The sequence below is a fragment of the Pochonia chlamydosporia genome (genome assembly GCF_001653235.2).
Source record: "Pochonia chlamydosporia 170 chromosome Unknown PCv3seq00009, whole genome shotgun sequence".
In the NCBI taxonomy this organism is placed as follows: Eukaryota; Fungi; Ascomycota; class Sordariomycetes; order Hypocreales; family Clavicipitaceae; genus Pochonia; species Pochonia chlamydosporia.
The window spans coordinates 594876-609920 of NW_019154044.1; the positions used below are offsets into that span (position 1 = coordinate 594876).

At 51.5% G+C, this 15045-nt stretch overlaps 4 protein-coding genes across 4 annotated transcripts; 1 reads left to right on the forward strand and 3 right to left on the reverse strand.

Annotated features, from left to right (window-relative positions):
* Window positions 1-4108: 4108 nt before the first annotated feature.
* On the reverse strand, window positions 4109-4453 carry VFPPC_18238 (hypothetical protein; the record flags this gene model as incomplete). The annotated part of the gene is made up of 1 exon (XM_022429881.1): window positions 4109-4453. One exon carries the CDS (start codon window positions 4451-4453, stop codon window positions 4109-4111), a length of 345 nt encoding a protein of 114 aa, XP_022285114.1.
* Window positions 4454-6106: 1653 nt separating this feature from the next.
* On the reverse strand, window positions 6107-6460 carry VFPPC_18239 (hypothetical protein; the record flags this gene model as incomplete). Its single annotated transcript, XM_022429882.1, has 1 exon — window positions 6107-6460. The coding sequence occupies one exon, from the start codon at window positions 6458-6460 to the stop codon at window positions 6107-6109; it is 354 nt and encodes a 117-aa protein (XP_022285115.1).
* Window positions 6461-9676: 3216 nt separating this feature from the next.
* VFPPC_10716 (glycosyl hydrolase) lies at window positions 9677-12281 on the forward strand (the record flags this gene model as incomplete). Its single annotated transcript, XM_018289032.1, has 2 exons — window positions 9677-9746; window positions 9850-12281. The coding sequence occupies 2 exons, from the start codon at window positions 9677-9679 to the stop codon at window positions 12279-12281; spliced, it is 2502 nt and encodes an 833-aa protein (XP_018138200.1).
* Window positions 12282-12553: 272 nt separating this feature from the next.
* Window positions 12554-13742, reverse strand: VFPPC_16790 (microtubule associated protein; the record flags this gene model as incomplete). The annotated part of the gene is made up of 2 exons (XM_018294543.1): window positions 12554-13126; window positions 13182-13742. 2 exons carry the CDS (start codon window positions 13740-13742, stop codon window positions 12554-12556), a joined length of 1134 nt encoding a protein of 377 aa, XP_018138201.1.
* Window positions 13743-15045: the final 1303 nt, after the last annotated feature.

Below are 15045 nucleotides of genomic sequence, written 5' to 3' on the forward strand. Positions count from 1 at the left end.
GGTGTGGGCAGGGATGGATGGGACTGGATGGATTGAGTGAGAGATGGAAGCTTCTACCGCCCTTCGATTCGGCTTCCATTTACCTTCTATGCTTTGGGCTTTGAGTTTGTCCCCCGTACGCATCCTTGGATGTGCCCGATTTTTAACTGCATTGGGTTAGGAGGGTGCACACCTACCAAACCAACGGCATTTTGTACATGTCGCACAGAAAACTAGTTGGCTGTTGTTTTTGTTTGTTTTAAAAAAAGCAAAGAAATTGAATAGACGTTGGTTCTTTGGACGGGGGGAAGGTCCAACGCCAGCCCAGTGTTCTAGCGCCCCACCTCTTGCAGATTGGGATGCAGTATGATTGGCAGAGTGATACAAAATGCGGGGCTTGCACGCGGAGGGGGTGTGCACGCGTATGATTGGCTGATGGCCGCCACTTATCATTTTTTTTTCTGTCTCCCCCCTTCCCAATGCCGGCTTGGGCATGTAAGGTGAGGAGTTGGCCTAGACGGAGCACAGGGACGGCGATTGGCAAGCCATGGTTCCCACTCGAGGCACTAGAAGCCGAAGAAGCTTGAGGCCTTTGGTGAAAAACGTGGCAGAACAGTGGGGGGAAATACAGGGGCGCTTTGACGGTGTGAAAAGTGTGCGTACTGTGTGCGTGTGTTGGAGTTGAGTTTGGGAGGGAACTAGACTACGGTGAGGCAGAGGCAGCATCTTAGCCGTTGCACTAATGGGTGAGGGAGTAAAAGTAAAAGCTGGCGCTCAGCATTGAAAGCTATGTGTGTCTGCCAAAGGGACGGCATATGCCGACAGTTTGCTTTTGGAGAGGAACGCACAGTGCCAAGTGGGCGACGAGGCTGACGCCAGCGCTGGTGGAGATGAGAGCTGAAGAAGGTTGAGGAAGATGGACAGACCGGGCGTGGTATTGATTGATGTCTTGGTTTGGGGGCAGGTAGCAATTCAAGGCTGGGAAATGAAGTGCTGTAATTGAGAGTCTGAAGTTTCTCCAAGACTTTCCTAATCCGCGCGAGAATATCCTCCGGCGAGAGGGAGACTGATTAGAATGATTATCATGTGACGTATGGTAGTGCTCAACATGGCCGTGCGCGAGACAGATTGAAGTTGGAAAGCTGGAGTGAGGGTTGCAATCAAGTTCAAGTCTGGTAAAGTGAGGTCAAATCTCCAGCGGGCTTGTGTGAGACTAAAACACTGAATCAATGGGCTTCAGAAATAGCGCTGTTTCGGCCAACTGACCTGGAGTCAACGGCCAACCCAACAGACACTTCTGTCCTAGACAGTGACAAGAAGCCCGCTAGAAGCCCTCTTGGAATGCGCGCTGGTGGATAAAGGATAGAGAAGATCAGTCGCCGGCCGTTACATGTGGCTGTAGCAACTAGCCACAAGTGTGTAGGCCGTCCAGTCTCGTAGGTAGATTGCCTGATCAAGGTGAAATACATCAACCAAGCAGATGAAGCGCGCTCCTCGTGCAGATTAGCCAAATCGAGAGGATGCATGAGCCGGCCAATCCGTCATGTTGCCGCGCGGTGTATGGTACAGTGCGCTTGTTCCTTGATTCCTCGATTCTTCCATGCCCTTGTCTAGTCGCGGGGTAGTATCCAGTATCCAGGGGCAAAACATGGTGCAGTAGATCAGTTGTCATGGATTTTGTAGGCAACGTAGGGTATCGTTTGGTGTTGGGTGCAGCGCGGGTAAGCTAGCAAGGAAGTTTCAGTCTGTTAGCTTGATGACTGCATTTGCATTTGCATTTGCAATTGCGTGGGATGTGATGCTGTGCTGTGCTGTGCCGTCGGCTTTGCAGCGAGCAGCAAGGGTCGGATATTCTTGACCGACCAACTACCGATGGAGGCGAATTGGGCTCGGGGACATGTCGGCGAGCATTGATGGTATTCAGACCGGGCGATTATGGTGTAGTGGGCAGGCTGGTGAGGGAATTCTGAGATGCGGCATTCTGTGTTTGGTTCAATTTTTTCGATTGATCTGCCAACACTTGGAGGGAAGGAGCTCCAAAGGCTCTGGTTGGCTGTGGAGTCTGGTGAGGCGCCTCGACTTGGTACTTTGTGGCAAGTGTGTAGTACCTCGATACAAATTCAAGAGTCAATACTGTACGGATACCAGGTGAGGGACTGGAGAAAGAAAATAGCCTACCGCCACCAAAAAAGGAAAGCCACAACCCATGAACAAGACGGCGGATACCACTCGTAGGATGTAGTATGGAGTACACCCTTCTACTCCTGCTTCACGATGTCTGATGTGCTGTATGTATGTACGCGTGTATTCTGGAGCATCGTCAATGTGTTATTTTTACAATCCATTCATGTCTATTTTAATCGATTCGCGAATGGCTGTGTTCTGAAAATAGATGCATGTGCCGCCAAGCCGACCTCCAGGCTGCCGTCAATTGCTCCCATTGAGACGACAAGCGCTGTATTGTAGTGCACACAGGAGGGTATGGCGGGGCACTCGGTGGCCAGAGCGCTGTGAGGGCGCTGAAGGGGCGCTGTACTGTGGTGCACTGCACTGTAACTGCGCTAGACCTAACACTCAAGACCTGTACCTAAGGCCAAGTCTGGTACCTGGCCGCACAGTCATTCAATCAAGTGTATTCAATGTTGAAGGATGGCATTGATTGATGGAATGGAATCACATTCATCATGCATCAACACCAAGTCGCAAGTCAAGTCCGGTCTCGCACCTTCAAACAGGCTGAATCTGCCGTCGAGCATGGCATCATGATGATGTTGGTTGCTTGCCGTTTCCAATGCATCCCTGTACCTGTACTTATTGTACTCACACGTACATATACAATCACCTTCCAACAAATATAAGCATCCTTCTCCGTACACTAACCTATGAGTACATTCATCCTCAGGTTCTACACCCAGCATAAACTCAGCATAAACTCAGCGAATCCAAAACACAACATCTGCACCCCATCAATCCAACCAACTCCTCCACGTCCATCTAGATCCCTCACAACCCATCACAGTCCAAACACTGTCCAAACCCATCTGTACCAACCGCCATCCATCCGCCAAAAGAAAAACACACAAAAAAAAGAGAAAAACCAAAAAAACGCCATCGAAGCCCGCTAGAATCCCAATCGAAGAAACTAGTCCTCTCACCCAACCAACCATTTCCCCCCCTTCAACGCCCACAGCCCGCATGCATGGCCAGGAGTCAAGATGCATAATGTGGCTCCCCCCGTCTCTGCTGTCCCTGGTCTGTCTTCTGCATTCTGTAGGCTAGGTTCACCGAATTGCAGCAGACTTTGCACTTCAAACCGTTAGCTCTGGCGGGCGACTAGTAGCGGACATGACGCCGACGTGACATTTGCGCTTGAAACGGGCAAGGAGCGTATTTTCTTTGGACTTGCACACGGGAGCCACAGACGGGGACGTCGGTATTTCTTGCGAATGCTACTCTGCTCTGCTACTCTGTGCTTGTAGGGGAGGCATGTACTTTGCCATTGCGGCACAGATCTTGGTTCTGGCTTGATGTGTTCGATACGCCCCCTCCATCTTGGGCCTGATGTGCGGTTGTACAGAGTACCAAGTTCGCAGCTTTTGTGGGAGGCAAGAGATGCATCTGGCATTTTGGGCTGCTGCACGGGCCAGCGTGGACAATGATGAGGACATGTTCCCCTGGGCTAAGTATAGTATTCGACAATGGGATTGCTGAATTGAGGCATTTACGGCACCATTGTGAATACATCAGCCAGGAGAGGCAATACTGTTCTAAATGCCTTCAACAATTGCAATCAGCTGCTATACTTAGACACGCTCTTCAACGAATACTATCTGGATGGTTGACTGCTTCCCTAGTGTCCAGCCTCTGAATTGACTTCGATACTGTCGTCTGCACACAGCCACATAATCCAAGACAGATCAAATGTCACTGTCAATTCAACCCCAACCAAGCGCCTGACTCCAAGTGCCACACAACGCCCAAATAGTCACTCTCCTTCACTCATTCAACAGTTCAACCGTTGCCATCCATGCCGCCTGTTCACATTGATCCAAGTCCAACCCACAAATCTTCAAACAGTCTGCCAACCCTCCTGTGCCAGACAACACCACTATCCCCTTTCCAGTGGCAACTACCTCCCATCACACTGAAAAATGTCTTGTGCCACATGGCTTTTTCCCTGCAATATGTGCAGTGCTAAAAGCGCCGCATCGTAACACTGTCGTACCGTGCGTATCGTCCTGTGCTGAATACGTAAATGCGCCACGCTTGTCGCCCGGCTTCGGCTTCTCCCATGCTGGAAACCCCCCATCTTTCTTCCATGTCGGCACTCCAATCCATGTACTCCGTACTGCACTCCATACAAATACGTGTAGGCCCGAATCTCTGCCCTCATCAATCCCACTCGGGATATCACGGCACTTCTCAACAACTCAAACCCTGACTGACCGAAAGCTGACCAAGAAAGCAACTGCATCTGCTTGCACCATCCCCATCCCCTGCCCCAACTCCTGCAGTGACCCCTCAACCGTCAACGCCTACTTGAAATCCATGCCATGGCGTGGGTTCGGTTTGCACCTTGCAGCATCAGAGACACGCATGCGCCACCATGCAAGCCCGTCCCTCATGCCGTACTTTGAAACTGTCACCATGACGCCTGGTCACTGCACAAGATGGACTTGCCCGACAATCTTCCTCCTCCTTTTCCCCCTCCAGGGCTAGGCCCGGCTGTCGATACTTTTTGTCTGCAAGGTTCCGGGGTGCAGCAAAAGAAATGGAGACTCGATAATAACAAGGCAGAGTACGCGGCTTAACTGCAGCTGCCTCTGCCTCCGCCTCAGCGTATTTTGTATTGTACGCAGTACGGAGTACATTGATACAGTATGCTCGCGCTCATGACACTCACAGATACCGGAACAGCGGAATCCTCGTTCCTATACTCCGTAATGCCGCACAAAAGGATCGTCTTGGTGTTGTCCCGTCACTACTCCGCTGTACTCCGGGTGGGAAGTTGCTGCCAAACAAGAAACCTCCTCGTTATGTCAATTCGTAGATACCACGCGACGCCGGGAAATAAAGAACCCCGTCTCCCGGTTTCGAATGGATACCTAATTTACTCCGTGAATGACTGTAGTATTAGTCGCTGTCAATCAAGTTGACAAGGTAACAGATTGCGGATCAGGCCACCACGGATATGCCACCATCGCCAATGCCAGTCCAGCTGGACCTCATTTGATACCATTAATGCACCGTTGAGCCGTACCCCCGTTCCTGTCACTCAGTCGAGATTCCGGGGTACAGGGGCCCAGCGATCATCCGCCATCTCGAAGCCTTCTTCTGCTTCTGTGACATTCACTCCCATCGTCAACAACCCAACCCGACCGCCGACCTGCAGTGGTTCGTCACCCGCCCAGCAAATCTTGATCCGCATCTGAGAGACTGTCTCTGTTGCAGTTCCTAGTCGGTTCTCATGGATGGTCCGTGGTCCCGTGTGCCGTGTTGGCAAGCTCGACTATTGACAATGGCGCATCATCTCCTCCTCTCCAATCCCCATCCTCTTCCATACTCCCAGCCATACATGATACAGCACTCGGTGCAATACAAACGCACACATGCACATTTGCGCCTCAGCTCCGGCCGCCACTCCGGCGTGTTCTTTACTTGATGGCAGCAGTTTGTGTGGTGTGTGATGGCCGAACGCCGTCGGACCCTCTGCTATGGTGACGAATAACCAGACCGGGACGAAGCCGTCTACAGTGGCTTCGACCCCAAAATTGATTGGACCAACCCGAGTCCAGTCCCGCCAAAGGCTTTCTTGCTGTGCAAAAGGAGGTGAAGCGGAAAACATCGTCATCGTCGGCCCGTTAGGATTTCCTATTTCTGGCAATCGTCGCCCCGTGCTTCTCAGCTGAGCTCCCACCTGGCGGAGCTAGAGCTTGGCCATTGCGCAACTCGAAGCATTCGCTTACACGCTTTTTGTATGATCACGCACATCCAGAACGAAGGGTGCATGCCAGCATGGGGTCTCAACAGACAGACCAGGGGAGAATCACACCAGACTTGGACCTTGACCATGCAGGGCTCTGGTTCAGCCCCGCCTTGACCACTCTCCAGCCACGCCATGCAAGAACTAGCAGTAGCTGTCGATCAGGAGACCCATTGGACGAGACACAAATTCGAAACCTGTCAACCAACGGCTGCCCAGTCCAGCCTGGCAATCTGACCCTCTCTGATACCTGAGCAGGCGGTATGGAGTCAATGGACTGTAGTGCACTTCAACGCGACTCCTCGCCCCGTCCACTGTAGGGTTCCACTTCCCGAAAGAAAGCCTCCGTCGGCAAATGAGGTGCTCGTCAGCCAGTCGCTGCACTCTGAGACAGGGGAGGGGTGGAAAGAAAGCCCTTGGTTCAAATCGTCTTGTGCCTTCAACGGCGATGGGAGAATGTGCCCAACTCTTCAAAATCAATTGCCGTTCCGCCATCATTGCCGTTGAACCGCAACGTCGTATTGACTATTGCAATTTGTTTGTGGCGGCCCGCTCCCTTGGACAGCAACCCTGAGTTTCGTGCGCAATACGGGACTTGTGCGACGACCAGTATCCATGATGATGGGGAGTGACTGAGTTCAACTTTCACCACAAAGGCCGTACTCCATTGCAGACTATGTGGAGTCAGTCCATCAAGTGCCTGTGAGTGTGAGTGGGCTCAACTGACAACCCGATCACTTCCCTAGGTACAGAGTACTCCGTACAGAGTTCAGAGGACGGAGTGCTTGACCGACAATTTAGATGCATATTTTCTCATGTGTGATATTGCAGACCGCATTAAAGAAATAAAGTGGATTGTGTTGCAGAAATTTGGCGTGTGGATTCAGCCTGGACTGCTGTTGTGGTCGTTGTCAGTCCTCCAGCCTCCCAGCGGCCCTACAAAGTCCCAACCAGTAACCAATGTAACAGATATCTTGCTCAAAACGCCGAGGGCACAAACTGGCGGCTCATGTACTTCCTGTGGATCTCGAACAAGGGTCTCGGGCGTGATAATTGTGCTCAATATTCCGACATGGCATTCGGAGCCTTTCTTCAACCAACTTGGCGGATTGGGTTATGCTCGGCGACATGTATGTAACAATACCCGCAGAATGCCGAGACCATGCCAACGTTTCTTTCCTCTAGCTCCCCTGTTTAAATGCTCAAGCGGGCCGCAGTGTGGAATCTTCAATCCGTTCCTCTTGTCACGACGGCGTCAAACGTTGCCAGAAAGCCAAGTGTTGGTGGATCCCACGAAAGGGGCGTCAAAGGACAGAAGTGGATGCCGCTGATTGTGGACAATGTGGATGTTGATGCGTTGGAAATCTCAACTGTGCCTGTCCTTGTCCTTTCTCCATCAGCAGATGGGTCCTTTGAGCAGCCTTGTCGGTGGGACAACATCGCCACAAAGGAGGCAGAGGATAACAGGTTGCCTGTGGATGGAAGGCATCGTGATTCAATCGGAGACAACCCACCTGTAGAGACTATCCATGTGCCAAAACGTACATCATCTCCGCTCTGTCAGCCACCTCATCTACACATGAATGAGGGGAATATTCAAGCTGAGTGTCGCGGATTAGAAGGGAATGGAGGGGGCGTGTGATCTGCTTCAGACAGGAGGTGAATGCTTGTTTGACAGGTCGAGGCCAGGAAGGAACCGGTTGCTGTGGACGCCCATGTGATGTTGCCAGAGGATATTGTTGAGTGATCCAAGTTAGCTCCAACAAGGGAGTTTGTTGCAGATGAAGACATTCGCTAGTCAGACTGGTCTCATGTTGTAATTTGTCCTTTGCAACCGAGTTGTGTATTGCGGTGGCCACCATCTCTTGGTCCATGAGGGAGTGCTTCCAGGAACTGTGTTGGATGACTGCAACTTGACGCTCCCCAGTTTCTCGCCGGTGGAATAGTGACAAACTGTGGCATATAAAACCCCCACGAAAATGGTCCCTATATTGTGGGCACAATGTGGACAAGTGATGTATCTCCTGGAGCACAGTTTCAAAGATCTCGCATCGTGCAAATGTCTGCATTGCATAGATCGATCTCTCCGCTGCATCAAGATCTTGCTATCATGATTCAATACCCTAGGCACCGGTCAAACAATAGATGGAAATCTCCACGGGAGGGGATGTTGTCAGTCGTACTCTAGCCTCTTGGCCGCGGGGAAGCACCAAGATCGCAGCAACCTCGAACCCTCGCTAAGTGGCCCATATTCTCCGATGGACAATGGCGTGATGCCGCATGATGCCATCGCGTTGACTCGCTCGCAGTGGGGAAGGGAGGATTTCTCAGATCTGTGGTTCCGTCCTGTAGGCGTTTGCTTGACTCCGATGTCCATTTGCGGACACAACTCAGACCATCCAATGGTCAGTTCTCTCAAGGGAGTATACATGTCTGGTCTTCCCGGTGGTCAACGCTCAAAGGCTCGCCTCATCGAGCGTCACGGATAAAATGACACATGGTCATGATCTGAGGGCGACCCGGTCCGTGGATGAATCCACTCTTCCCGCCGCGATTTTGGGCCATCCGTTGACCTTGGCCCGGACACTTGCTCCATTCAGCCGACGACGTGAGGCCGGGCGAGATCACATATCGGCTCCGCGATTTTCTTCCAAGTTCGGTTGGTGGAAGTGTTTTGATCCTTGTTTAGGGGCGGGATTTCACTTCTGTGGAAGTTGTCAGCGTAAAGGAAGATTGGCACCAATACAAAGGGGAGATCCGGCAAGTGCCACATGACCAACCTATAGTCCTTTGGTGCTTCACATCGTAATGGATTGCTTACTCCTCCATCGTAACTTCGGAAAATGCCTCCGTCTCGAGGAGTTGGCGCTGAGAGGTACATGTATATGTCGTTGGCGGGATGATATGTGTCCGGGCGGCTTTTCCTCTGGCTGTCCGCCCGGGGAGTGTCGGACGAGATTGTTGTCCTCACTTCACTTGCCCCTCTTCAAGACCAAGTCGTTCCTTCCCGCTTGCCCGCGAGTGCAAAACGCGACAGCGGAACGTCGTCCCGATATCGCCGGCGTTGCCGCTCCCTTGATTGGTTAATCCGTCGGTAGAATCGTGGCTAAACCAGTCAAACTCGGGTAAAATGTATACCGAAGTTTAGCCGACCGGGCGACATCCCGCTGGAAGTGGGGTACTTGGGTTACAAACGTGGGGTTTCTCTCATATTGGTGTCATTTATGGCCATGGGAATTGATTAGATTTCCCCGAAATCTCCAACTTGGCATCGTCCTGTAGCCTAAAACGTGATGCTAAGCATCAATATTCAAGGGTCCAGAGGGGCTAGATTACTGTTTCGTTTTCCTTTGAGACTGTGTCCTCCCACCTATGTTGGCATTTCCCCGATCGCTATAGGGTTTGGTCGGCCCGTCAATGCGTGATGATGTGTATTTGTGACCGTGTAACCAACTCGTCCGTACTTAATCTACAACCTCCCCCCATTCCAATGTTGGACGTACTTAATTCTTTTTGCTTATACATGCCTTGACCGGTCCTTCTTTGTAAAAGTTTGTCAGGGTAGACGTAAGATCACACGTGTACCCATCTGCGGAACTTGGAGTCAAAGGCAGGTCCAACCGGCACAACCGACAAGATTCTTTGACCTTTAAACCTGAAGTTTAAACAAAAACTCCTTTACATTTGGGAATCAGCACTACCGCATCTGTAATAATGGCAGATATCAATGTTGAAGAAGTGCTGAAGAAGCTCACATTGGCCGAAAAGGTCGACCTGCTGGCAGGTAAGTGGTTTGCACAAGTCATAATATGTCCCGAACAATTTAGCCAAATAAGGAGCTTGGTATCCCACATAGTTTTGGCAAGATTGCTTACATCTCAACTCAGGTATCGACTTTTGGCACACAAAAGCCCTCCCAAAACATGGCATCCCCTCACTTCGCATGTCTGATGGTCCCAACGGTGTAAGAGGCACAAAGTTCTTCAATGGCGTCCCCTCAGCATGTTTCCCGTGCGGCACAGCACTCGGATCTACCTTTAACCAGGAGCTTCTTCAAGAGGCAGGCAAAAAGATGGGAGAAGAAGCGCTTGCAAAGAGTGCGCACATCATTCTTGGCCCGACAATCAACATGCAGAGATCTCCTCTGGGAGGCCGCGGCTTCGAGTCCATTGGCGAGGATCCATTCCTGGCTGGACTTGGTGCCGCTGCTCTCGTCCGGGGCATTCAGAGCACTGGTGTACAAGCCGCCATAAAGCACTTTCTATGTAACGATCAGGAGGACAAGCGAATGGGTGTTCAGAGCATTGTTACTGAGCGAGCATTGCGTGAGATTTACGCTCTTCCATTTCAGTTGACTGTGCGGGACGCCAAGCCAGGTGCCTTTATGACAGCCTACAATGGCATCAATGGCATAATGTGCAGCGAGAATCCCAAGTATCTGGATGGTATGCTTCGAAAGGAGTGGGGATGGGAGGGTCTCGTCATGAGTGACTGGTATGGAACGTATAGCACAACTCCGGCCGTCGTCGCCGGTCTCGATCTGGAGATGCCAGGCCCAGCTCGTTTCCGTGGCGAGGCCCTCAAGTTTAATGCCTCCACCAACAAGCCGTTCACTCATGTCATTGACGAACGTGTTCGTGCTGTCTTGCGGCTTGTCAAGAAGGTTTCTGGACTAGGAATTAAGGAGTTTGGTCCGGAAAGGGAAGTGAATACCCCCGAGACGGCTGCTCTGCTCCGAAAAATTGGCAACGAGAGCATCGTCCTACTCAAAAACGAGAACAACGTCTTGCCGTTGAAAAAGGATAAAAAGACCTTGGTCATTGGTCCAAATGCCAAAACAGCAACTTACCACGGTGGTGGCTCGGCAGCCCTGCCCGCATATTATGCGGTAACTCCGTACGACGGTATTTCTGAGAAGCTGGGCTCTGCTCCCGCTTACACTGTTGGAGCCTATACTCATCGTTTCCTCCCTCTTCTTGGTCCTCAATGCACCGACCCCAATGGCAAGCAAGGCATGCGATGGACTGTCTACAACCAGCCTCCAGGTACCCCCAACCGCCAGTCTGTCGACACGCTGTACTTCAGTAAGACGGAGATGCACCTTGTTGACTACAGCAACCCCAAGGTAGCAGACATATGGTACGCCGACATGGAAGGCTCTTTGGTAGCAGAGGAAGACTGCACCTATGAGTTGGGAGTCGTCGTATCTGGAACAGCCAAGGCGTTCGTCAACGATAAGCTCATTGTAGACAATGCGACAAAGCAGGTTGCTGGAGATGCCTTCTTCGGGGCAGCTACACGTGAGGAAAGAGGTCTCGTTGAGTTGAAGAAGGGCGAAACTTACAACTTCCGCATCGAATTCGGGTCTGCACCTACTTTTACACTCAAGGGCGATGCCTATGTACCTGGCCACGGATCTCTCCGCGTCGGTGGATGCAAGGTGATTGATGATCAAGAGGAAATCAAGAAATCTGTCCAGTTAGCCAAAGAGCACGACCAAGTCATCATCTGCGCCGGCCTAAACTCTGATTGGGAGACCGAAGGTGCTGACCGAGCCAGCATGAAGCTGCCCGGTGTTCTGGACGAGCTAATCGCCCAAGTTGCCGCAGCTAACCCAAATACTGCCGTCGTCATGCAGACCGGCACACCTGAGGAGATGCCATGGCTTGCGCAAACTCCTGCTGTTGTTCAGGCTTGGTATGGAGGCAACGAGACGGGTAACTGCATTGCTGACATCTTGTTCGGTGATGCCAATCCCTCTGGAAAGCTGTCCCTCAGCTTCCCCAAGAAACTGCAGGATGTACCGGCCTTCCTCAACTACCGCACCGAGGCGGGGCGAACTCTGTATGGAGAAGACGTATACGTCGGATACCGATACTACGAGTTTGCGGAGCGTGAAGTCAATTTCCCCTTTGGCCACGGGCTCTCTTATACCACCTTTACATTCTCCGATCTGTCAGTTACCTCCACGGATGGCAAGGTGACGGCAACGTTGAAAATAAAGAATACTGGAGCTATCAAGGGCTCCGAAGTTGCCCAGATGTACATCCAGCCTAAGCAGGCAGCCAAGATAAATCGCCCTGTCAAAGAACTCCGCGGTTTCACCAAGGTTGAGCTCGATGCTGGCGAAACCAAGACCGTCACCATCAGCGAACTGGAGAAATACGCAGCCGCATACTGGGACGAGGAACGGGACCAGTGGTGCGTCGAGGCTGGCGAATATGACGTTATCGTCAGCGACAGCAGCGCTCTTACAGATGGAAAAGTTGTCAAGGCTTCATTCAAGGTTGGCGAGTCGTACTGGTGGAATGGGGTTTAGATTGATCGCTAAGCACACGCATTGTTCATTCAAGCAAGGCTATCCAACGAAAGGAACACTAGTGGTATGACTTATGACTGTTGAATTTTATCAAATACGCAGTATCTCTCATTTGTGCCAAGTGTTTGTGAACCCAGATTAATCCCAGAAATGACTCCAGCGCGCCACCCGCCCCTTGGTTCCCATCATCAAATCGTGTAGCCCAAGGTATACTCCTACCATGTACGAGCTTGTGATAGCTGTAGTATACTACGAGAACCCGTAGCCGACGACTAGTGGTCATCACTCTCAGGATCAGACAATCTAGCCGTTCCCCTCTCCGTCAGTACCGGTTTTCTAGCGATACGCGAGTATTTCTCATCAGTGCTTCCATTAGACCCAGACTGAGGAGGCTCTGGGCTCCAGGGATCTGCATCACCCAGGCGCTGGGCAGTCAAGCCAGCATTGCCGGGGTTCTTCATGCCAGCCTCCTTTTGTCGCTCGTACGAAACACGCCTTAGCCGCTCCGTCTCAGCTGGTGTAAGTCGTAGATACAGCTCTACGGCGAGGGCGTGGAGCAAAAACGCAAGGTAAGCACTTGCCCCGAAGCTAGTGTTAACCGCCGAGGCGATCCTCTCTGGCCCATCTGCAGCTACTCCCACAGGAATGGGAACATGTTGGCTAGGATCAGCACCCGAGTAGAACGTCGAGCAGGCTGGGTACACGCGCAACACTCGAGTCTGGTTACCCCCGTAGATGTGGTCAATCATGGCGCACGGTCGGACAGTGTAGTAGTCCTTAGGGGTCTTGCCGACGATAATGGCCATGATGATAGCAATGATGCGCATGGTGATGATGAAGCTGGCCTGATATGTTGTCAGCACTGATAGTATCGAGAAGAAGAGAGGGCGCAAAACTTACAATACCCCACGCTCGAAGCATCCAAGCGCGATGTTGCTCAATCTGCAGCATCTTGATGTTGTAAAATGCAATAACTTTGCATGAAATAAACACAATCGATGCCATTCCAGCAGCAGACTGGACGTCCAACCCACCGCCAAGACCATGTCGTGCAATCATAAAGACTCCAATAACACCAACCAACGACAAGAGGATAATCAAGTATCCGTTCAGGCGGTGGACAATGATGACCTTGTGTCGTATAGCAGGCACAAACTGGAACACGGCAAGGAAAGCAGCAGGCAGGATACCCGCCAGATGCATGATGATGCCGACATTCTCAATGCCCTGGAGGTAGTAGTAACATTCACCGGGGAGGGCACCGCCGACTGTGGATTTGGGATTGCAGAAGATGCCTTTGATGTCGAGGAACATGAAGCGGGCGAGGGTGAATCCGAGCAGGGCGCCGCCAAAGATGACGAACAGGATGAAGTTGTAGCCTTTGGAGAAGCCGATGGGGTTGTATATGCGGCGGACAAATGCCACAAAGGCATTGGACGGTGGTTGGGTTACAACAACCATTTTGTGATGTGTGCCTGCCTGTGATTTGATGAATTAGAGGAGAGCTGTAGGGTTAGGTACGTTGTCAGAGAGCTGGGCTGCTTATGTGCTGTAGCCGTTCCTTATTCACAGGAGAGGAGACCGAGAGGCAAGCGAATTTATACATGCTCTGGACCGAATGTCTCACGAGACTTTCATGGAAACCGGGACCAGGTCTCACAAACAATCTTCGTATGAGACGCAGTCGAACTGGACCGTTCCATAAACAATGTCAACACCTGCACCAGCAACCAGATCGAGTTTGGCCCATCATTTCTTGGGGGCCATGCAAGCTTAATTCGCACCAGGCAGTCATGAACAATCGAATTTGCTGTAGTATCTCGTCGCGTCATGCACCCCCTCGTGCTGGTGATGATGCCTTATTTTTCGCCGGGCGACAAATCGGGGTGCGTTGTTGTAGTATGCCCAAGCTCGTGCCGTCATTTTACTTCCAATGCCGATCTTGGCAAACGTTGGTTAGTTGGTAGCCAAGTTGTCTCATATTAAGCAGTCACACAAGGCATTTTTAGAAAGAGGGGGCTGTTGGTCCGGTATCTGAAGAGACACGAAGACGCACCAGTGCTGGGCTGCATGGGCATGAGTAAGCTGACGAGGCGAGTGGCTCGGAGCCTTCTTTCTTGAGTCTATTTCACCGCCCCTCAGATTATCTACTTGTTGGTCGTGATGTCACAGATTCAAAGTGGACAGTTGCCTTGGTCATGGGTGATGCTCAAGCGCAAGGCGGAAGGCGTTATTGAACCGGCCCCGATTTCAAACTCGTGTCTCCTTCGGTTTGGCTGTATTGTAGGAATTCACTGGTCGGTTTGACGTTGCCCAGGGAGGATTTTCGAGACGGGATCTGATCTTGGTTTGTGCTGTTGGGTATAAACGGGATTGGGGGGGGACCCGAAACTGAGCCCGTTTGCTGCAATAGAAACGACTCTGTTACTAAAACGTGTCACGGGTGAGGGTATCTGGAACTGTGTTTTATCTATCATTTTTGAATTGGAAATATGTGTAGTTGGATAGGTGTTGAAGCAGTGCTAGAAATGTGTCTTGGTCTGTAAGTGGCCGAGTTGTCCCGCCGGCGCACAGGATCGTCGTGCTCGCCGTCGTGTTGGGCCGAACCCGAGTAGCGAAGCGAGACCGAAGCACGAACCATGTCGTAGTTCATCATTGGCATAGCGCTGTTGGTCTGGATAATTGGATTCGACAGGTTAGGCAGTATATTCACGGCAGACAAGATGATGCTGTGTTATAGCAAATGGGTGTTTTTGAAGTCGTT